This window comes from Ranitomeya variabilis, chromosome 7 (assembly GCF_051348905.1).
Source record: "Ranitomeya variabilis isolate aRanVar5 chromosome 7, aRanVar5.hap1, whole genome shotgun sequence".
In the NCBI taxonomy this organism is placed as follows: Eukaryota; Metazoa; Chordata; class Amphibia; order Anura; family Dendrobatidae; genus Ranitomeya; species Ranitomeya variabilis.
The window spans coordinates 240,760,344-240,785,081 of NC_135238.1; the positions used below are offsets into that span (position 1 = coordinate 240,760,344).

The 24,738-nt window shown below is 49.0% G+C and overlaps 1 protein-coding gene across 2 annotated transcripts in view; it reads right to left on the reverse strand.

The window, feature by feature from the left end:
- Nucleotides 1-24,738, reverse strand: part of ADCY5 (adenylate cyclase 5) — a 157,826-nt gene that overhangs the window by 2,615 nt on the left and 130,473 nt on the right. For both annotated transcript variants that reach the window (XR_013217884.1, XM_077273313.1), the window contains exons 8-18: nt 16,672-16,812; nt 16,314-16,336; nt 15,103-15,247; nt 11,339-11,436; nt 8,387-8,474; nt 7,317-7,433; nt 3,384-3,548; nt 3,120-3,295; nt 1,323-1,349; nt 407-539; nt 46-309 (exon numbers count right to left, since the gene is read on the reverse strand). Coding sequence is in view for 1 of the 2 variants with exons in the window: in XM_077273313.1 (XP_077129428.1) it covers nt 46-309; nt 407-539; nt 1,323-1,349; nt 3,120-3,295; nt 3,384-3,548; nt 7,317-7,433; nt 8,387-8,474; nt 11,339-11,436; nt 15,103-15,247; nt 16,314-16,336; nt 16,672-16,812 (1,377 nt within the window). In the remaining variant the exon portion in view is untranslated. The remainder of the gene's footprint in view (nt 1-45; nt 310-406; nt 540-1,322; nt 1,350-3,119; nt 3,296-3,383; nt 3,549-7,316; nt 7,434-8,386; nt 8,475-11,338; nt 11,437-15,102; nt 15,248-16,313; nt 16,337-16,671; nt 16,813-24,738) is intronic.

Sequence of the window (24,738 nt, forward strand, 5' to 3'; positions counted from 1 at the left end):
ACTAGAACAACCTGCGATAAATGGCCGCGTCTCTTCCCGCCTCACCTCATCGAAGTCGGCGATGATCTCGTTGAGAAGCCGCAGACACTCCACGCCTTCGTTGTTGGCCTCAAGTTCTACGTAGAATTCAGAGAAGTTACTGATGGATGCGAACATGACAGCCACGCACTCGCAGGACTGGTAATACAGCTCGTCGTTCCGCCGCTCCCGTGCCAGGAAGTGCGCCGCCACGTCCTTGGGGAGAATGTTGTGCAGGAGGCGGCGGTTGTAGGCCTGCAGCTCCTCCATCTCCTCCTTCTCCTCGGTGGCCTGGAAGACAAGATAGGTGGACACAAGATCCAGGAGAGAAAGTGGCGCCGTGGCCCTCGGGCGGCCAGTGACATGACCCCATACATCCATCCTGTACCTGCAGCTTCCATAGAAAGTCCAGACGGGCCGTGGACTCCACCTGCTGAGCGTGGAGGTAGAGCGCCAGCACGAAGACGCTGATGATCACGGGCGTGGCGATCTTCAGGGTGACTCTGGGAACGCCGTCCGCGCTGTGGAGACACAAGAGACCTCATCTGGGGCCGTGGCCACTGACGATAGTAATGCCGCTATCAGTATGACAGCGGAGGAGGTGGTGGGATTACCACCCCGCGGGCACAGTCACAATGTCCAGAGGTTTAGATGCTGGACTGTGGGATGAGCTCTCACCGCCGCCCCTATAAGACCCATGTGCTCCATGCTCCGGGAATTAACCGGCAGCAGTCAAACAAAGGGATATTCTAGAAAAGTTACACAGAACATTCTGGAAACCTGTCCTGATGTAATCCTGCTCACACAGCTGGGAGCTTGTTACAGTGTGTCAGTACTGACCTCCCTAATAGGTGCGCTTCTCCTAATAAATCCGCTGCAGAAAATGTCAGAGATTGAATCTTTTGGCTAAGGCTGGGTTCACATTATGTTCTAGCAGTCAGTTACCGCTGCCATTAAGCCCAAAATGGGCGTGCGCTAGCCATGTGCCGTCATTGAGTGATGGACCCTGGGACGCGGGCTGCAGCGTTTCCGGCTCCGTCACCGCAGATAGAGCATCTGCTAGCTCTATCTGCGCTAGCGCGATGGCATGTCGGCACTTGCGTTAACGAAGCCCGTGTTACACATGTGTTGAATGGGCTGCTTTAACGCAATGTGAACCCAGCCTAATGCACTCTTGTGTTTGCTTTATTTTCATTTCAAAAGTGGAAAAACTTGTAAATTTTAGGATAAAAAGGAGATGTTTCCATGACAATGTACTAATGATCTCCTCAGAGTCAGACAGAAGACGAGGCCGCGGTTCTTACCAGTTCATGGTGGAGTTGGATAATTCGCTGTAAGAGAAGAAGCAGAAGACAATCAGTACCAGGTGATCGCGGATCATCACACTGCAGCGCTGCGCTACCAGCACTAGATGGCGCCATCCTCACAGCTATCACATGACCTGGATCCTCGGGGTAATGTTTCTCCTTGCGTACCCCTTAGATCCTGGTCAGACGCCTCTCACCCAGCCAAACCAGATCTCACACTTTGCACTGACGAGGGGCAGCGCCCCCGAAACACTATATCTGCTAATTGAGATTCTGGGCTTTTATCCTAAGTCATGTGATGAGGCTTGTTGGAGGGTCGACACCGACTTCCCGGATTGCTACTTCCTATAGGTGGCGCTAGAGTTCTAGTCCTCTTCCTCTCTGAAGACACGATTTGCACTATATAACCTGACACAGCAGTGGTCGGCCGCACAGAACAGGCGCAGCGGTCGGCCGCACAGAACAGGCGCAGCGGTCAGCCGCACAGAACAGGCGCAGCGGTCGGCCGCACAGAACAGGCGCAGCGGTCGGCAGCACAGAACAGGCGCAGCGGTCGGCCACACAGAACAGGCGCAGCGGTCGGCCACACAGAACAGGCGCAGAGGTCGGCCGCACAGAACAGGCGCAGCGGTCGGCCGCACAGAACAGGCGCAGCGGTCGGCAGCACAGAACAGGCGCAGCGGTCGGCCACACAGAACAGGCGCAGCGGTCGGCCACACAGAACAGGCGCAGAGGTCGGCCGCACAGAACAGGCGCAGAGGTCGGCCACACAGAACAGGCGCAGCAGTCGGCCACACAGAACAGGCGCAGCGGTCGGCCACACAGAACAGGCGCAGCGGTCGGCCACACAGAACAGGCGCAGCGGTCGGCCGCGCAGAACAGGCGCAGCGGTCGGCCGCACAGAACAGGCGCAGCGGTCGGCCGCACAGAACAGGCGCAGCGGTCGGCCGCACAGAACAGGCGCAGCGGTCGGCAGCACAGAACAGGCGCAGCGGTCGGCAGCACAGAACAGGCACAGCGGTCGGCAGCACAGAACAGGCACAGCGGTCGGCCGCACAGAACAGGCGCAGGGGTCGGCCGCACAGAACAGGCTCAGCGGTCAGCCGCACAGAACAGGCGCAGCGGTCGGCCGCACAGAACAGGCCCAGCGGTCGGCCGCACAGAACAGGCGCAGAGGTCGGCCGCACAGAACAGGCGCAGAGGTCGGCCGCACAGAACAGGCGCAGCGGTCGGCCGCACAGAACAGGCGCAGAGGTCGGCCGCACAGAACAGGCGCAGCGGTCGGCCGCACAGAACAGGCGCAGCGGTCGGCCGCACAGAACAGGCGCAGAAGTCAGCCGCACAGAACAGGCGCAGAGGTTGGCCGCACAGAACAGGCGCAGCGGTCGGCCGCACAGAACAGGCGCAGCGGTCGGCCGCACAGAACAGGCGCAGAAGTCAGCCGCACAGAACAGGCACAGCGGTTGGCCGCACAGAACAGGCGCAGAGGTCGGCCGCACAGAACAGGCGCAGCGGTCGGCCCTCAGTGAACAGACCCCCCTATCAGTCAGTCAGCGCCTATAATACAGGGGGCAGATAGTTCTCTACATCAGGTGACTACATCGCCTATGAAACGCGGACACAACCCACTGCAAGTCACGAGGACAATCTCTGCAGGCACTGACCAAAGGTGATGCTGGGAGATTTCAGCTCTGAAGCCAGTAGAATTGTGAGTGCTGCTCTGGAGCACAAGCAATGTACTGCAGATGATAACACACAAGCTCTTCTTATAGAAGCGCCAGTACTGATACTCACATCCCATTGGCTGCCACCAGCAGATCTGCATTATCAAACAGCGCCACCTGCGGGACCTCCACGATAATGACGTAGACAAGCTCGATGATCAGCATCAGGATGAGCTTCCCAATGCTGCTGATCTGGAGAAAGACGGAGCAGGCCAGGAGGCTGAGCAGGACGCAGGAGGTGAAGTACTGTCAGAAGACACCAGGCCAGGAACATTACAATTCATGCCCTGGCCTCACAAAGCCCCAGGTGCCATCAGTAGGGATCACATCTTACCTCTGGGAAGTTGCAGTTGGGGGTCGGGTCCCCGCAGAATCCATCCTCAGTAGACAGGCTGTAATTAAAGGCAGAGCTCCTCACCAGACACGGGGTCACACTGTTCAGGGGGACGTTGTACTCAGCAGCGAGGCAACTCCTCAGATCCATATTACTGCACATGAACTAGAAGAAGAGGAATGTTAGGTACGAGCAGCCCGAGAGCTAACAGAAAGCCAAGCAGAACAGGGAGTGCAGCTCTGGAGGGTGAGAAATGATATAACAGCAGAACAGTGAGTGCAGCTCTGGAGGGTGTAGCATAGCGCCTGCTACGTGTCTTGGGGGACACTCGCTTGGCACGGGATTAATGCACTCAGGCACGGTTTTCTATCAAAAACACAGTCTCTTAGGTTTATTTTGCACAACATAAACCACATACACAGGAATTTAGTAACAGCTTGAACAGTATCTGGACATATTCAACTTTACCACAGTTCGTCTCTGACCCCGGTCAACATTACACACGGTTTTCAGACCGTTACCCGTTGGCAACCTTCACGGGTTCCTGGACACCTCTTGGCCTCAGAGGTGCCCCAGACACAATGTCTCTCTCTTTCTTTCACTCTGACCCCGGTCAGTACAACACGAATCTCCATTCGTTACCTGCCATTGCCGCACAGGTTCTCGGATACCTCTCTTCCTTAGAGGCATCCTTCCGACATTCTCACTCTGACCCCAGTCAGTACAACACGAATCTCCATTCGTTACCTGCCATTGCCGCACAGGTTCTCGGATACCTCTCTTCACCAGAGGCATCCTTCAGACATTCTCACTCTGACCCCGGTCAGTACAACATGGATCTCCATCCGTTCCACAGTCTGGTCTGTGCGAGGTCCAGAGCCCCCGCCATGTGCTCTTCAGGGAGCCGACACTCCCAACACATGGGGCTCTCCAGGACCTTCCAGCACAGACCATTCAGATCCACACTCAGAGCCCATGTGACCATCCCTCAGTCACATTTTATAGTACTAACCACTCCCACAGGTGGGAGCGTGCATGTGTGGCTAGTTTGTCCCACCCATCTCACACAACTAGCCTAGTAAGTCTCCCTTACCACTATACAAACTCTTGAGGGACTACAGGTCCCAGAACAACAACATTGCATCAGACTTACCACGCAGACTCCCTCTGCGACACATATCGGCCATTCACAACACTGCCAGTCACTGTTTTACCACCATTATCACAACAGATATGCCTCCATGCATATCCCAAGGAGCACACACAGCGCCCCCTAGCTGCCACAGGAGTCACTGCATCACAAAGGTAAGAAATAATATAACAGCAGAACAGTGAGTGCAGCTCTGGAGGGTAAGAAATGATATAACAGCAGAACAGTGACCGCAGCTCTGCAGGGTAAGAAATAATATAACAACAGAACAGTGAGTGAAGCTCTGGAGGGTAGGAAATGATATAACAGCAGAACAGTGACCGCAGCTCTGGAGGGTAAGAAATAATATAACAGCAGAACAGTGACCGCAGCTCTGCAGGGTAAGAAATAATATAACAACAGAACAGTGAGTGAAGCTCTGGAGGGTAGGAAATGATATAACAGCAGAACAGTGACCGCAGCTCTGGAGGGTAAAAAATAATATAACAGCAGAACAGTGAGTGAAGCTCTGGAGGGTAGGAAATGATATAACAGCAGAACAGTGAGTGCAGCTCTGGAGGGTAAGAAATGATATAACAGCAGAACAGTGACCGCAGCTCTGCAGGGTAAGAAATAATATAACAACAGAACAGTGAGTGAAGCTCTGGAGGGTAGGAAATGATATAACAGCAGAACAGTGACCGCAGCTCTGGAGGGTAAGAAATAATATAACAGCAGAACAGTGAGTGAAGCTCTGGAGGGTAGGAAATGATATAACAGCAGAACAGTGACCGCAGCTCTGCAGGGTAAGAAATAATATAACAACAGAACAGTGAGTGAAGCTCTGGAGGGTAGGAAATGATATAACAGCAGAACAGTGACCGCAGCTCTGGAGGGTAAGAAATAATATAACAGCAGAACAGTGAGTGCAGCTCTGGAGGGTAGGAAATGATATAACAGCAGAACAGTGACCGCAGCTCTGGAGGGTAAGAAATGACATAACAGCATAACAGTGAATGCAGCTCTGGAGGGTGAGAAATGACAACAGCATAACAGTGAATGCAGCTCTGGAGGGTGAGAAATGACATAACAGCAGAACAGTGAGTGCAGCTCTGGAGGGTAAGAAATGACAACAGCAGAACAGTGACTGCAGCTCTGGAGGGTGAGAAATGACATAACAGCAGAAAAGTGAGTGCAGCTCTGGAGGGTAAGAAATGACATAACAGCAGAACAGTGAATGCAGCTCTGGAGGGTAAGAAATGACATAACAGCAGAACAGTGAGTGCAGCTCTGGAGGGTAAGAAATGATATAACAGTAGTGATGAGCGAATATATTACTATATTACTTGCACGCTTGGGTGACCTCCGAGTATTTTTTAGTGCTCGGATATTTAGTTTTTCTTGCCGCAGCTGAATGATTTACATCTGATAGCCAGCATAAGTACATGTGGGGGTTCCCTAGCAACCAGGCAACCCCCACATGTATTCAGCGTATCTGGAAGCCGTAAATCATGCAACTGAGGTGATGAAAACTATATCTCCGAGCAATAACAAATACTCGGAGATCACCCGAGCGTGCTCTGGAAAACGCGAGCAACGAGTACACTCGCTCATCACCATCGCTAACGCATGCCGATTTTGACATGCATTAGGATGCGTAACGCTAATTGAAGTCTATGGGTGCGTTAACGGATCCGTTACATAGCGTTAGTGCAGCTTAGAAACGGATCCGTTAAACAGAATGCCCTAACGCGATGTGAACCTAGCCTAAAGCATAATGTAACAGCAGAATAGTGAGTGCAGCTCTGGAGGATAAAACACCATGTAACCTAACTCTGCTGCCCGACTAATCCACCTGTCCCCCCGCTATTCCCCGGCCTCTCCCCTCTGTCAATCCCTTCACTGGCTCCCCATTGCCCAGAGACTCCAGTACAAAAGCCTAACCATGACATACAAAGCCATCCACAACCTGTCTCCTCCATACATCTGTGACCTCATCTCCCGGTACTTACCTACACGCAACCTCCGATCCTCACAAGATCTCCTTCTCTACTCCCCTCTTATCTCCTCTTCCCACAATCGCATACAAGATTTCTCTCATGTATCCCCCCTACTCTGGAACCCTCTACCACAACACATCAGACTCTCGCCTACCATCGAAACCTTCAAAAAGAACCTGAAGACCCACCTCTTCCGACAAGCCTACAACCTGCAGTAACCACCGATCAACCAAACCGCTGCATGACCAGCTCTATCCTCACCTACTGTATTCTCACCCATCCCTTGTAGATTGTGAGCCCTCGCGGGCAGGGTCCTCTCTCCTCCTGTATCCTCACCCATCCCTTGTAGATTATGAGCCCTCGCGGGCAGGGTCCTCTCTCCTACTGTATCCTCACCCATCTCTTGTAGATTATGAGCCCTCGCGGGCAGGGTCCTCTCTCCTCCTGTATCCTCACCCATCCCTTGTAGATTATGAGCCCTCGCGGGCAGGGTCCGCTTTCCTCCTGTATCCTCACCCATCCCTTGTAGATTATGAGCCCTCGCGGGCAGGGTCCTCTCTCCTCCTGTACCAGCTGTGACTTGTAGAAGATTATTGTACTTGTTTTTATTATGTATACCCCTCCTCACATGTAAAGCGCCATGGAAAAAATGGCGCTATAATAATAATTATAATTATAATGTAACAGCAGAAAAGTGACTGCAGCACTGGAGGATAAAAGTTCCATTATCTGTGGCTGCAGCCTGTGGCCGCTCTAGGTGCCACATTGTGACGGATCCTCCTCGGTGTGATCGTTCATTCTTACCATGTTAATAAATGAAGCGAGGAAGACGAGGATTATGGTTACGATTCCCACCGCCGTGCTGTTAATCCGAGATTGCACAATCTTCTTAGATAAAGTCTGGAGCGGAGCTGGGAAGAGCTGCAGAAGGAAACAGATCAGAGGTTACACCGGAGCCAAAGAACTTCCACTCTAGTGATGTCAGTCCTCGTCTGTTATAATGTATCAGTGTGAACAATGCTCTGTGGGCTAAACACAGCAGCAGCACACACCTGTCCTGGACATTAGACTGATCACTGCACTGTTACATTGTAACAAGCTGTCAGCAGATACAGAGCATCCTATAGAAGGAGGAGGGGAAGTGCGAGGATTTATGGGACCCTCCAGGAGGCTTCTCCCCCCAGACACAGATATGGAAAATGTGGAGGCCTATTAGGAAGTTTCCATCTCAGCCTCAGAATATTCCACCTCTCGTCTCCGAATGTTCTGTGTCCGGTTACTGCGGGGGATAATTTTATTACATGTCGCCTCTGATCTGGGAGACACTTATTTATTGGGTAATGGATCTCAATTTCCTGCTCATCAGCATTAAATGTCGTTCAGACCGACAGAAATAAATGACGGCGACTCATAAAACGATAATCAAATGACCGAGAGAAGAAAAAGCAAAGAGCAGCGCGAGGCGGAGGAAGGACTGCAAGTCCCAGGACATCCAGACTGGACACAACTGTATGTGCAGCAGACACTTCTGTACCAAGAACGGGTCTCTTGTTAGGGAAACACTGCGTAAAATCTGCTCATTTTTTATGCATTTTTGTTACTTTATTTTAATGAATTTTTTTCCCGTTCTTCTGAATGGCTGAAAAATGCTGAAACATTTGACAAACTGCAGATGTAAAATGGCTACAAATGTGCAAGGAAAAATAAGCAGCATGTGCAGGAGATTCCAGAAATCTCATTCACTTGCTGGGACTTTTTTTGTGAACAATCACCAGGAAGCTTTCACAGGGTTCTTGTTCACTGGCACTAAACTGGCAGAACGCCGGTCCTCTAATCGTAGTGTCCTGCCCCGTCACACTGTAACGACCACTCACCTTGATACAGGAGTAGATCAGGGAGACGCTCAGCACGATGAGGAGGATGAGGAAGCAGGCGAGATAGAAGCCCAGCATGAAGGTGGAGCTGCAATCACAGAGAGGGGGCTGTTATTACAGACTGGACCCCCAGGACAAGCACCCGAGACCAGACTATAGATCAGAGGTCCCCAACGTTTCTGACCTTGAGAGCCACATCCAGCCTTGAGAGAGGGTCGAGAACCACATTCAGCTCCTTCCCCCCTCACAATAGGTGCAAACAAAGACCCATTATAGGTATAATGGTAACCAAAGCTTCTCCACAAAAATCAATCACCCCAAAGCAGTATACAAAGATCTAGGGGTTCCTACAATACCCCCAATTCAGTATTCTCCTGTAAAGAACTCCAAAGACACTGTCACATCCAGCTTCAAACACCTCCTCTGACAGGTGTTGTCATCTTGTCTCCAGCGTACCATACTTTAATAATCTCAAACCCCCAAGACCAGTATATGTGCGTCCAAATCTGCTCTTCTGTGCAGGGCTGCTCATAAAATTCACCATTTTGAGATGTGCTCTTCATACCTGTTTGCTAAAAGTGGAGCTAATGCACCAAGCTGACAGACAGCCGCGAGCCACAATTCATGGGACCGCGAGCCACATGTGGCTCCCGAGCTACAGGTTGGGGACACCTGCTATAGATACAACAGCCCCTCACACTACAGGTCCCGTGCTGCCCCCCAAACCACACTGATGACCATCTGGCTCTTGAGATACCTTGAGCACAACCCCAGAGAAAACTGAGAACACTCACCTAGACGTAACAAACGTTAACTTGTAAGTGCCAGCTACTTTGATTATAGCAATATCTCCACAACAGCGAGGAGGAATAGAGAAAAGTCGCCTTATTCCAAACGTCGCCTTATTCCAAACCTCGCCTTATTCCAAACCTCGCCTTATTCCAAACCTCGCCTTATTCCAAACCTCGCCTTATTCCAAACGTCCCTTTATTCCAAACCTCGCCTTATTCCAAACCTCGCCTTATTCCAAACGTCCCTTTATTCCAAACCTCGCCTTATTCCAAACGTCCCTTTATTCCAAACGTCCCTTTATTCCAAACGTCCCTTTATTCCAAACGTCCCTTTATTCCAAACCTCGCCTTATTCCAAACCTCGCCTTATTCCAAACCTCGCCTTATTCCAAACGTCGCCTTATTCCAAACCTCGCCTTATTCCAAACCTCGCCTTATTCCAAACGTCACCTTATTCCAAACCTCGCCTTATTCCAAACGTCCCTTTATTCCAAACCTCGCCTTATTCCAAACCTCGCCTTACTCCAAACGTCCCTTTATTCCAAACCTCGCCTTATTCCAAACGTCCCTTTATTCCAAACGTCCCTTTATTCCAAACGTCCCTTTATTCCAAACCTCGCCTTATCCAAACGTCGCCTTATTCCAAACCTCGCCTTATTCCAAACCTCCCTTTATTCCAAACCTCGCCTTATTCCAAACCTCGCCTTATTCCAAACGTCACTTTATTCCAAAAGTCGCCTTATTCCAAACCTCGTCTTATTCCAAAAGTCGCCTTATTCCAAATGTCCCTTTACTCCAAACCTCGCCTTATTCCAAAAGTCGCCTTATTCCAAATGTCCCTTTATTCCAAACCTCGCCTTATTCCAAACCTCGCCTTATTCCAAACCTCGCCTTATTCCAAACCTCGCCTTATTCCAAACCTCGCCTTATTCCAAATGTCCCTTTATTCCAAACCTCGCCTTATTCCAAATGTCGCCTTATTCCAAATGTCGCCTTATTCCAAACCTCGCCTTATTCCAAACCTCGCCTTATTCCAAACGTCGCCTTATTCCAAACCTCGCCTTATTCCAAACGTCGCCTTATTCCAAACCTCGCCTTATTCCAAACCTCGCCTTATTCCAAATGTCCCTTTATTCCAAACCTCGCCTTATTCCAAACGTCGCCTTATTCCAAACCTCGCCTTATTCCAAACGTCGCCTTATTCCAAACCTCGCCTTATTCCAAACCTCGCCTTATTCCAAATGTCCCTTTATTCCAAACCTCGCCTTATTCCAAATGTCCCTTTATTCCAAACCTCGCCTTATTCCAAACCTCGCCTTATTCCAAACCTCGCCTTATTCCAAACGTCCCTTTATTCCAAACCTCGCCTTATTCCAAACCTCGCCTTATTCCAAACGTCCCTTTATTCCAAACCTCGCCTTATTCCAAACGTCCCTTTATTCCAAACGTCCCTTTATTCCAAACGTCCCTTTATTCCAAACCTCGCCTTATCCAAACGTCGCCTTATCCAAACGTCGCCTTATTCCAAACCTCGCCTTATTCCAAATGTCCCTTTATTCCAAACCTCGCCTTATTCCAAACCTCGCCTTATTCCAAACGTCACTTTATTCCAAAAGTCGCCTTATTCCAAACCTCGCCTTATTCCAAACCTCGCCTTATTCCAAAAGTCGCCTTATTCCAAACCTCGCCTTATTCCAAACCTCGCCTTATTCCAAAAGTCGCCTTCTTCCAAATGTCCCTTTATTCCAAACCTCGCCTTATTCCAAACCTCGCCTTATTCCAAATGTCCCTTTATTCCAAACCTCGCCTTATTCCAAACCTCGTCTTATTCCAAATGTCCCTTTATTCCAAAAGTCGCCTTATTCCAAACCTCGCCTTATTCCAAACCTCGCCTTATTCCAAAAGTCGCCTTATTCCAAATGTCCCTTTATTCCCAACCTCGCCTTATTCCAAACGTCACTTTATTCCAAAAGTCGCCTTATTCCAAACCTCGCCTTATTCCAAACCTCGCCTTATTCCAAACGTCCCTTTATTCCAAACCTCGCCTTATTCCAAACCTCGCCTTATTCCAAAAGTCGCCTTATTCCAAATGTCCCTTTATTCCAAACCTCGCCTTATTCCAAACGTCCCTTTATTCCAAACCCCCTCAAGTTTAACTTACTGTGGAACGATGATGAACTGCACAAAACAGATGAAGAGGAAGACGATAAACGCACACGAGACGTAGGCACCAAACCGATCATCCACCTGCTTGGAATACTGCAGAGAAAAGGGAGGATTAGAAAGCCCAAAACATACCAAGGAACTATAACTCCCAGCACAACACTCATGGAGCTATGTTCACACATTGTGTTTCTTTGCTGTGTTTTTTCTAATGGTAATTTTTAAGCTGCATTTTACATTATAAGCAAAGTCTATCGGATTTCAGGAATCAATGCGCACGCATTGCTTTTATTCTCCTGACTGATTTAAAAAAAATGCAGCATGTCCCGTCTCTCAGCGTTTTCGCAGTGTTTTTTCACCCACAGAAAGCATTGAGTAAATGCAAAAACGCAGGTATCAGGTTTTGCTTAATTTTTGGTACAAAAACCTAAGGAAGTTAAATCAGGCTTCTTTTTTTGGTGTGGGGGGGGGGGGGCACTAAAATTTATCAAAGCCTACTCTTTGTAAGCAGATTCTCTACTGCCAAGAGATCAGATTTTGCCTGCGGAGAAAAAGCAAGAATGCAATGGGTGAACATAGCCTGATAGTGGTGGCTGCAGACAGGATCTTATCATGTATCTCTGTATACAGGGAGCTCCCCCTAGTGGTGACTGCAGACAGGATCTTATCATGTATCTCTGTATACAGGGAGCTCCCCCTCGTGGTGGCTGCAGACAGGATCTTATCATGTATCTCTGTATACAGGGAGCTCCCCCTAGTGGTGGCTGCAGACAGGATCTTATCATGTATCTCTGTATACAGGGAGCTCCCCCTAGTGGTGACTGCAGACAGGATCTTATCATGTATCTCTGTATACAGGGAGCTCCCCCTCGTGGTGGCTGCAGACAGGATCTTATCATGTATCTCTGTATACAGGGAGCTCCCCCTAGTGGTGGCTGCAGGCAGGATCTTATCATGTATCTCTGTATACAGGGAGCTCCCCCTAGTGGTGGCTGCAGTCAGGATCTTATGTATCTCTGTATACAGGGAGCTCCCCCTAGTGGTGACTGCAGACAGCATCTTATCATGTATCTCTGTATACAGGGAGCTCCCCCTAGTGGTGACTGCAGACAGGATCTTATCATGTATCTCTGTATACAGGGAGCTTCCCCTAGTGGTGACTGCAGACAGGATCTTATCATGTATCTCTGTATACAGGGAGCTTCCCCTAGTGGTGGCTGCAGTCAGGATCTTATGTATCTCTGTATACAGGGAGCTCCCCCTAGTGGTGACTGCAGACAGCATCTTATCATGTATCTCTGTATACAGGGAGCTCCCCCTAGTGGTGACTGCAGACAGGATCTTATCATGTATCTCTGTATACAGGGAGCTTCCCCTAGTGGTGGCTGCAGACAGGATCTTATCATGTATCTCTGTATACAGGGAGCTTCCCCTAGTGGTGACTGCAGACAGGATCTTATCATGTATCTCTGTATACAGGGAGCTCCCCCTAGTGGTGGCTGCAGTCAGGATCTTATGTATCTCTGTATACAGGGAGCTCCCCCTAGTGGTGACTGCAGACAGCATCTTATCATGTATCTCTGTATACAGGGAGCTCCCCCTAGTGGTGACTGCAGACAGGATCTTATCATGTATCTCTGTATACAGGGAGCTTCCCCTAGTGGTGGCTGCAGACAGGATCTTATCATGTATCTCTGTATACAGGGAGCTTCCCCTAGTGGTGACTGCAGACAGGATCTTATCATGTATCTCTGTATACAGGGAGCTCCCCCTAGTGGTGGCTGCAGACAGGATCTTATCATGTATCTCTGTATACAGGGAGCTCCCCCTAGTGGTGACTGCAGACAGGATCTTATCATGTATCTCTGTATACAAGGAGCTCCCGCTAGTGGTGGCTGCAGACAGGATCTTATCATGTATCTCTGTATACAAGGAGCTCCCGCTAGTGGTGACTGCAGACAGGATCTTATCATGTATCTCTGTATACACGGAGCTCCCCCTAGTGGTGGCTGCAGGCAGGATCTTATCATGTATCTCTGTATACAGGGAGCTCCCCCTAGTGGTGGCTTCAGACAGGATCTTATCATGTATCTCTGTATACAGGGAGCTCCCCCTAGTGGTGGCTGCAGGCAGGATCTTATCATGTATCTCTGTATACAGGGAGCTCCCCCTAGTGGTGGCTGCAGACAGGATCTTATCATGTATCTCTGTATACAGGGAGCTCCCCCTAGTGGTGACTGCAGACAGGATCTTATCATGTATCTCTGTATACAGGGAGCTCCCCCTAGTGGTGGCTGCAGACAGGATCTTATCATGTATCTCTGTATACAGGGAGCTCCCCCTAGTGGTGACTGCAGACAGGATCTTATCATGTATCTCTGTATACAGGGAGCTCCCCCTAGTGGTGGCTGCAGGCAGGATCTTATCATGTATCTCTGTATACAGGGAGCTCCCCCTAGTGGTGACTGCAGACAGGATCTTATGTATCTCTGTATACAGGGAGCTCCCCCTAGTGGTAGCTGCAGACAGGATCTTATCATGTATCTCTGTATACAGGGAGCTCCCCCTAGAGGTGGCTGCAGACAGGATCTTATCATGTATCTCTGTATACAGGGAGCTCCCCCTAGTGGTGACTGCAGACAGGATCTTATCATGTATCTCTGTATACAGGGAGCTCCCCCTAGTGGTGGCTGCAGACAGGATCTTATCATGTATCTCTGTATACAGGGAGCTCCCCCTAGTGGTGGCTGCAGACAGGATCTTATCATGTATCTCTGTATACAGGGAGCTCCCCCTAGTGGTGACTGCAGACAGGATCTTATGTATCTCTGTATACAGGGAGCTCCCCCTAGTGGTGGCTGCAGACAGGATCTTATGTATCTCTGTATACAGGGAGCTCCCCCTAGTGATGGCTGCAGACAGGATCTTATCATGTATCTCTGTATACAGGGAGCTCCCCCTAGTGGTGACTGCAGACAGGATCTTATCATGTATCTCTATATGCAGGGAGCTCCCCCTAGTGGTGGCTGCAGACAGGATCTTATCATGTATCTCTGTATACAGGGAGCTCCCCCTAGTGGTGGCTGCAGACAGGATCTTATCATGTATCTCTGTATACAGGGAGCTCCCTCTAGTGGTGACTGCAGACAGGATCTTATCATGTATCTCTGTATACAGGGAGCTCCCCCTAGTGGTGGCTGCAGGCAGGATCTTATCATGTATCTCTGTATACAGGGAGCTCCCCCTAGTGGTGGCTGCAGACAGGATCTTATGTATCTCTGTATACAGGGAGCTCCCCCTAGTGATGGCTGCAGACAGGATCTTATCATGTATCTCTGTATACAGGGAGCTCCCCCTAGTGGTGACTGCAGACAGGATCTTATCATGTATCTCTGTATACAGGGAGCTCCCCCTAGTGATGGCTGCAGACAGGATCTTATCATGTATCTCTGTATACAGGGAGCTCCCCCTAGTGGTGACTGCAGACAGGATCTTATCATGTATCTCTATATGCAGGGAGCTCCCCCTAGTGGTGGCTGCAGGTTATTTAGTTTTCGGTATTCTCTCTGTAACAACCCTTATATGCTCTAGAACCTTGATGATGATGATGATGATATGTGTCAGTACTATGATATCATCCAACTATGAGGTCGGCTTGTACTGAGCCATATTTGCGGACGTCACATGGATCTATATTACGCCCTGCAGATTCCCGGCTGGATGTAACACTATGGTCGGGAGGTCACAGGGTGAGAGATTCACCTTCTTCTCCAGGTCGGGCTCCCGGAAGGTCAGTAGGATTTTACGAACGTGTTCTGAGCGCAGTCGGTCGATGCTCCGGGCATCAATAGCGCGACCCAAAAATTCGTCCACTTCATCCTCAGGGTTCATGTTCTCTTGAATGTTCCTAAAACATGGAAAATGAGGGGTTAAGTGACTTGAAGGAGAAACGTTCCTTTTTTTCACATACCCGATAGTGGAGACGTGATGACCGGGAGCATGGGTCACCAGGGGACAGGCAGGTCCTATAGATACAGGTAGAGCAGGGGCCCCTATATTGTCTTTGCTCAGGGGCCTCTGATCCATAGCACTGAGGATGATGATGAGATTATTTAAGTTTTCTCTGCAGAGTTTTCACTGATGCCATGATGAAGTATTGGCGCCCGGTGTCATCACTTTTGTATTATGGACTTCCTGACATGACTTTGGGGGTTCTGGTTGTCAGCTTTGGGCAGGAAGGGGTTAATTTGCGCATCTTACATATCTCGGCTCCCGGACAGAGGAGTTCATTGCTCTGAATATGGGATGAGCCGGGGACGTTTTACCCGTGAGAAAAGCGGCGTCCCGGGGGTCCCAGCAGAAGACTTTTATCCCAAATATCCGGATTGTTTGCCCAGTGATACAGCTGAGCCGCCACAAGGACTACAAGTCCCAGAGGAGCCAATGACCTCCACACAGGCGTCCTCCATCATGACTGACCATTATAGGCGTCATTTGTATTATCTGGGGGGATCTAGGACCTTTTAATTCCTCACATTGCTCAATATGTCTGCTTTCTGTCAGGGAATGGAAACCTTCTCCTTTATGTCTATAGCTCTCTCCTGCCCCGATCGTTTGCTACAATGTATCAATGCAGGTGAAATGTATCAGTCTGCAGTTACAAAGTGTGCTTGTTTAGATTTGCATAGGACTGCCCAGACCCTGGAGGTTGAGGACACTAATGCGCATCGTTAATCTGTCTGAAAACGGGTTAAAACTCTTCATTAATTGTAAAAGCCTCATAATGATGAAGGTGATAATCCGGAGCGGCTGCCAGAATCCCGGATTTACAGATTACTGAGAAATGGACACCAGAAGTCCAGCGATCGGGCCGCCCCTCCCACACAATCAGATGGGAAGACCCCCATCATCCGCACTGGGACAGTTCATCCATTATGTGTGGCTGAGACGTGTGGAAAGTTCACGATGCTCACTTGTCTTTTGGATCCTCAAATCCCTGAAAAACAGGAAATAAACTTTAATCAGAAAAATGGGGATGATGATGATGGGGGTGATAGGGAGGTGACTAAGATGGGGGTGATGGAGCATGATGGGTGTGATAGGAGGATGATGGGGTAAGATGGGGGTGATGGAGCATGATGGGTGTGATGGAGGATGATGGGAGTGATAGGAGGATGATGGGGTAAGATGGGGGTGATGGAGCATGATGGGTGTGATGGAGGATGATGGGGGTGACAGGAGGATGATGGGGTAAGATGGTGTAATGGAGCTTGATGGGTGTGATGGAGGATAAGAGTGATGTAGGTGATGATGCCCCATTATCCCTCTTACCATCCTCTTCATCTCCTTGGACACTTGGTTGCCCCCCAGGTGGTTGTAGAAGTTGCGCTCCACCCCCCAGTGCGCCGGGTTGTGCCCGATGGAGTTGGTTCTCTGGCGGCTCATCTTCGCCATCATCGCCTTCTCTTCTTTCTGTAGAACAGAGGGGGACGTGGGGGTCACACAGCTGCAATACTGCCGCACAGTCGTTTCCTCGGTCCATATACGGGGCAGAGCTACTTCTGCCCCCGGGCACCGCGGCCCGCTCCTCCCATCCCCCATGCAGAACATTGGGATCCAGGGTCGTCCGCTGTACCATGGGCTTTATCCCAGGACAGTCTCCGGGTGGTGGAGCCGGGGAGGACGCTGCTTTCCTTGGCTGGAGCTCTCGCTTTATAAACTAATAACCCGCGGACGTGGATTCTGGGGCCGGTAATTTCATTACAACGGTGTTTGTCTTTCATTACATCCAGGGAAGAAAATAAATCCAGAAGTTTCCAGAACCAAAAGATTAAGGGAGCGAGGGGCAGATGATCCGGATAACCCATCCATATCGTCACCATGTGGGAACATGGAGGCTTCTCCAAGTAAAAGGTCAGCGGGCCCCGAGGGCAGGTCCGAGGGCCCAGAACCTGCCAGAGCATATTGGGAGCAGTAGTCTGCGACACCCGGACATCTCCAGGCCCAAAACCGACATTCTCCAATAAATCTAATCTTCGTAAGTAAGAGACGATCTGCAGCCGCAGGACGTCACATTCACCGCTGCTGCCGACCGGCAAACCCAACAGCCGGGTCCAGGTGCTGGGAATGGCGGCCAGGACTGTGCCACAGAGCCAAAGGCATGGAGCGTCCAGCCAGTATATGCATCCTCCAGTCACCCCCAGAGCTGCACTCACAGTTCTGCAGGTTTCCATATGCCACCCCTGTCTTGCTGACTGAGCTGTGAATTGTCCTTTTCTCCGCACAGACTAGTTGTGCTGCAGCCATTGTGATCGGCCCGGTGAAATGACATGCTGCGTTCGGCGGGGACACATCCGCATACAACACATGTCCCTGCGTACACAATGTTAGATATAGGTGCGCAAGACGCATGCGGATCATAAGGAAAGCAGTACACAGGCCCACGCTGCGCACAGAAACGCTAATGTGAACCCAGCCTTAGTGAGGAGGAGGCAGAACTATTGGCCCGGGCACTATTAGTGGGGGGGGGCAGTATTATTGGGCTGGGCACTTAGTGGGGGGCAGTATTATTGGGCTGGGCACTATTAGTGGGGGGAGGCAGTATTATTGGGCTGGGCACTTAGTGGGGGGGGGCAGTATTATTGGGGTGGGCACTTAGTGGGGGGAGGCAGTATTATTGGGCTGGGCACTATTAGTGGGGGGAGGCAGTATTATTGGGCTGGGCACTTAGTGGGGGGGGCAGTATTATTGGGCTGGGCACTTAGTGGGGGGAGGCAGTATTATTGGGCTGGGCACAATTAGTGGGGGGCAGTATTATTGGGCTGGGCACTATTAGTGGGGGGAGGCAGTATTATTGGGCTGGGCACTTAGTGGGGGGGCAGTATTGGGGTGGGCACAATTAGTGGGGGTGAGGCAGTATTATTGGGCTGGGCACTTAGTGGGGGGGGCAGTATTATTGGGCTGGGCACTTAGTGGGGGGGGGGCAGTATTATTGGGGTGGGCACAATTAGTGGGGGGCAGTATTATTGGGCTGGGCACTATTAGTGGGGGGAGGCAGTATTATTGGGCTGGGCACTTAGTGGGGGGGGCAGTATTATTGGGCTGGGCACTTAGTGGGGGGGGGGCAGTATTATTGGGGTGGGCACAATTAGTGGGGGGCAGTATTATTGGGCTGGGCACTATTAGTGGGGGGAGGCAGTATTATTGGGCTGGGCACTTAGTGGGGGGGCAGTATTGGGGTGGGCACAATTAGTGGGGGTGAGGCAGTATTATTGGGGCAGACACGGTTAGTGGGGGGGGCAGTATTATTGGGCTGGGCACTTAGTGAGGTGAGGCAGTATTATTGGGCTGGGCACCATTAGTGGGGGGGGAGGCAGTATTATTGGGGCCACACTTAGTAAGGGGGCAGTATTATTGGGCTGGGCACAATTAGTGGGGGGCAGTATTATTGGGGCAGACACTGTTAGTGGGGGGGCAGTATTATTGGGATGGGCACTATTAATGGGGGTGAGGCAGTATTATTGGGGTGGACACTGTTAGTGGGGGGCAGTATTATTGGGGTGGGTACTATTAGTGGAGGGGAGGCAGTATTAGTGGGCCAGTTACTATTAGTGGGGGGGACAGGCAGTATTATTGGGGCCACACAATTAGTAGGGGGGGCAGTATTATTGGGCTGAGCACTATTAGTGGGGGTGAGGCAGTATTATTGGGGCGGACACTTAGTGGGGGGGCAGTATTATTGGGCTGGGCATTATTAGTGGGGGTGAGGCAGTATTATTGGGGCGGACACTTAGTGGGGGGCAGTATTATTGGGCTGGGCACTATTAGTGGAGGGGAGGCAGTATTATTGGGGCGGACACTTAGTGGGGGGCAGTATTATTGGGCCGGGTACTATTAGTGGGGGTGAGGCAGTATTATTGGGGCGGACACTTAGTGGGGGGGCAGTATTATTGGGGTGGGCACTACTAGTGGAGGGGAGGCAGTATTATTGGGGCAGACACTGTTAGTTGGGGGCAGTATTATTGGGGTGGGCACTATTAGTGGGGGTGAGGCAGTATTATTGGGGTGGGCACTATTAGTGGAGGGGAGGCAGTATTATTGGGGTGGGCACTATTAGTGGGGGTGAGGCAGTATTATTGGGGTGGGCACTACTAGTGGAGGGGAGGCAGTATTATTGGGGCGGACACTGTTAGTGGGGGGCAGTATTAGTGGAGGGGGCAGTATTATTGGGCTGGGCACTATTAGTGGGGGTGAGGCAGTATTATTGGGGTGGGCACTACTAGTGGAGGGGAGGCAGTATTATTGGGGTGGGCACTATTAGTGGAGGGGAGGCAGTATTATTGGGGTGGACACTGTTACTGGGGGGCAGTATTATTGGGGTGGGCACTACTAGTGGAGGGGAGGCAGTATTATTGGGGCGGACACTGTTACTGGGGGGCAGAATTATTGGGGCGGACACTGTTAGTGGGGGGCAGTATTATTGGGGTGGGCACTACTAGTGGAGGGGAGGCAGTATTATTGGGGCGGACACTGTTACTGGGGGGCAGAATTATTGGGGCAGACACTGTTAGTTGGGGGCAGTATTATTGGGGTGGGCACTATTAGTGGGGGTGAGGCAGTATTATTGGGGTGGGCACTATTAGTGGAGGGGAGGCAGTATTATTGGGGAGGACACTGTTACTGGGGGGCAGTATTATTGGGGTGGGCACTACTAGTGGAGGGGAGGCAGTATTATTGGGGCGGACACTGTTAGTGGGGGGGGCAGTATTAGTGGAGGGGGGCAGTATTATTGGGCTGGGCACTATTAGTGGGGGTGAGGCAGTATTATTGGGGTGGGCACTACTAGTGGAGGGGAGGCAGTATTATTGGGGTGGGCACTACTAGTGGAGGGGAGGCAGTATTATTGGGGCGGACACTGTTACTGGGGGGCAGTATTATTGGGGCGGACACTGTTAGTCGGGGGCAGTATTATTGGGGCGGACACTGTTAGTCGGGGGCAGTATTATTGGGGCGGACACTGTTAGTCGGGGGCAGTATTATTGGGGTGGGCACTACTAGTGGGGGTACAGCAGTCTAATTTTGGAGTGAACATAAAGAGAGGTGCTATTACTACACGCAGGGCGGGGGGATTATTACTGTCAGTTCTGAATGGCGGGAGTCTACTTAGGGCCAGAGAAGCATCAGCCACATGTCTAAGTGTTAATTTCTGGAGGGACGGATGTGGACGTCTTTACGATTGTCTGGGACAGATGGAGAAATGAATGGCTTCAAACAGAGAAGACATCATCTGTCAGGGGAGTCAGTAACTACCGCTACATGGTCATTGTATGGGAGCAGTATCAGACGTGATAGTTATGTTGTCATTTTATGACAGTATTATGTCCTGTATATGGCGGTATTATTAGTCATTTCGACCATGGAATACTAGGTTTTCATCAGTAACAGTATGGAGGTGTAAGTATGTGTGTGCTGGTGATATGGTCATGGGGGGCAGTATATCTCTCCATTATATTTTGTTACTGGCATTATATATATATATATATATATATATATATATATATATATATATATATATATATATATATATATATACAGTTAGGTCCATATATATTTGGACAGAGACAACATTTTTCTAATTTTGGTTATAGACATTACCACAATGAATTTTAAACAAAACAATTCAGATGCAGTTGAAGTTCAGACTTTCAGCTTTCATTTGAGGGGATCCACAATAAAATTGGATGAAGAGTTTAGGAGTTTCAGCTCCTTAACATGTGTGACCCTGTTTTTAAAGGGACCAAAAGTAATTGGACAATTGACTCCAAGGCTATTTCATGGACAGGTGTGGGCAATCCCTTCGTTATGTCATTCTCAATTAAGCAGATAAAAGGCCTGGAGTTGATTTGAGGTGTGGTGCTGCATTTGGAAGGTTTTGCTGTGAAGTGAACATGCGGTAAATGAGCTCTCCATGCAGGTGAAACAAGCCATCCTTAAGCTGCGAAAACAGAAAAAAACAAGCCGAGAAATTGCTACAATATTAGGAGTGGCAAAATGTACAGTTTGGTACATCCTGAGAAAGAAAGAAAGCACTGGTGAACTCATCAATGCAAAAAGACCTGGGCGCCCACGGAAGACAACAGCGGTGGAGGACAGAAGAATAATCTCCATGGTGAAGAGAAACTTCTTCACAACAGCCAACCAAGTGACCAACACTCTCCAGGAGGTCGGCGTATCAATATCCAAATCTATCATAAAGAGAAGACTGCATGAGAGTAACTACAGAGGGTTCACTGCACGGTGCAGCCACTCATAAGCATCAAGAAGAAAAAGGCTAAAAAACATCTAAAAAAGCCGGCACAGTTCTGGAAGAACATTCTGTGGACAGATGAAACCAAGATCAACCTCTACCAGAATGATGGAAAGAGAAAAGTATGGTGAAGGTGCGGTACAGCTCATGATCCAAAGCATACCACATCCTCTGTAACCACGGCGGAGGCAGTGTGATGGCTTGGGCATGCATGGCTGCCAGTGGCACTGGGTCACTAGTGTTTATTGATGATGTGACAGGAATGAATTCTGAGGTCTTCAGAGCCGCCATACTGTGTGCTCAGATCCAGCCAAATGCAGCCAAACTGATTGGTCGTCGTTTCATCCTACAGATGGACAATGACCCAAAACATAAAGCCAAAGAAACCTAGGAGTCTATTAAAGCAAAGAAGTGGAATATTCTTGAATGGCCAAGTCAGTCACCTGATCTCAACCCAATTGAGCAGCATTTCACTTGTTAAAGACTAAACTTCAGACAGAAAGGCCACAAACAAACAGCAACTGAAAACCACCGCAGTGAAGGCCGAGCATCAAAAAGGAGGTAACACAGCGTCTGGTGATGGCCATGAGGTCAAGACTTCAGGCAGTCATTGCCAACAAAGGGTTTTCAGCCAAGTATTAAAAATGAACATTTTATTTACAATTATTGAATCTGTCCAATTACTTTTGGTCCCTTTAAAAACAGGGAGGCACATGTTAAGGAGCTGAAACTCCTAAACCCTTCATCCAATTTTAATGTGGATACCCTCAAATGAAAGCTGAAAGTCTGAACTTCAACTGCATCGGAATTGTTTTGTTTAAAATTCATTGTGGTAATGTCTATAACCAAAATTAGAAAAATGTTGTCTGTGTCCAAATATATATGGACCTAACTGTATATATATATATATATATATATATATATATATATATATATATATATATATATATATATATATATATATATATATATATATATATATATCTGGGGCATCCACGCTGGTAGGGAAGTGCCCCAGGTCCAGAGGTCTCTGGTTATGCTCCTGTATAAACCGCACAGATCATGAACCAGCAGGGGAGAAGGGACTGGAGCCTGAGAGCTAACTGGAAAGCAGCAGAACTTTCAGTGCAGCTTTAGATGCGACTACGTTTCCAAATAGGCCTCTTGAACTCCCGAGAATGCCTGGTGGTATTGGCAGCCATATTGGTAGTCACCCAGCTTTCTCAGGTACAGAAATAACTGGTTACACAGACCCATACTAAATACAGCAAAGTCAGCCCTTAAATATAAATTAAAACGTAACATTTAATATATACAGGTCCTTCTCAAAAAATTAGCATATAGTGTTAAATTTCATTATTTACCATAATGTAATGATTACAATTAAACTTTCATATATTATAGATTCATTATCCACCAACTGAAATTTGTCAGGTCTTTTATTGTTTTAATACTGATGATTTTGGCCTACAACTCCTGATAACCCAAAAAACCTGTCTCAATAAATTAGCATATTTCAACCGTCCAATCAAATAAAAGTGTTTTTTAATAACAAACAAAAAACCCATCAAATAATAATGTTCAGTTATGCACTCAATACTTGGTGGGGAATCCTTTGGCAGAAATGACTGCTTCAATGCGGCGTGGCGTGGAGGCAATCAGCCTGTGACACTGCTGAGATGTTATGGAGGCCCAGGATGCTTCAATAGCGGCCTTAAGCTCATCCAGAGTGTTGGGTCTTGCGTCTCTCAACTTTCTCTTCACAATATCCCACAGATTCTCTATGGGGTTCAGGTCAGGAGAGTTGGCTGGCCAATTGAGCACAGTAATACCATGGTCAGTAAACCATTTACCAGTGGTTTTGGCACTGTGAGCAGGTGCCAGGTCGTGCTGAAAAATGAAATCTTCATCTCCATAAAGCATTTCAGCCGATGGAAGCATGAAGTGCTCCAAAATCTCCTGATAGCTAGCTGCATTGACCCTGCCCTTGATGAAACACAGTGGACCAACACCAGCAGCTGACATGGCACCCCACACCATCACTGACTGTGGGTACTTGACACTGGACTTCAGGCATTTTGGCATTTCCTTCTCCCCAGTCTTCCTCCAGACTCTGGCACCTTGATTTCCGAATGACATGCAAAATTTGCTTTCATCAGAAAAAAGTACTTGGGACCACTTAGCAACAGTCCAGTGCTGCTTCTCTGTAGCCCAGGTCAGGCGCTTCTGCCGCTGTTTACCTGGGGAATGCGGCACCTGTAGCCCATTTCCTGCACACGCCTGTGCACGGTGGCTCTGGATGTTTCCACACCAGACTCAGTCCACTGCTTCCTCAGGTTCCCCAAGGTCTGGAATCGGTCCTTCTCCACAATCTTCCTCAGGGTCCGGTCACCTCTTCTCGTTGTACAGCGTTTTCTGCCACATTGTTTCCTTCCAACAGACTTACCATTGAGGTGCCTTGATACAGCACTCTGGGAACAGCCTATTTGTTGAGAAATTTCTTTCTGGGTCTTACCCTCTTGCTTGAGGGTGTCAATGATGGCCTTCTTGACATCTGTCAGGTCGCTAGTCTTACCCATGATGGGGGTTTTGAGTAATGAACCAGGCAGGGAGTTTTTAAAAGCCTCAGGTATCTTTTGCATGTGTTTAGAGTTAATTAGTTGATTCAGAAGATTAGGGTAATAGGTCGTTTAGAGAACCTTTTCTTGATATGCTAATTTATTGAGACAGGTTTTTTGGGTTATCAGGAGTTGTATGCCAAAATCATCAGTATTAAAACAATAAAAGACCTGACAAATTTCAGTTGGTGGATAATGAATCTATAATATATGAAAGTTTAATTGTAATCATTACATTATGGTAAATAATGACATTTAACACTATATGCTAATTTTTTGAGAAGGACCTGTATACCTAAAAAGACAAAATTAGAAATTATACATAAAGTGCTCGTGATTATCAGTGCACTAGATAAAAAATGGCACAATCTCACCCAATTTGCTGTATGCTGGCACTCGGATTTTTGTTCCCATATCACGAGACCAGACCATGGGTGGAAAGGACATCAAGACCAAAAAACAACGGAGGGGGGA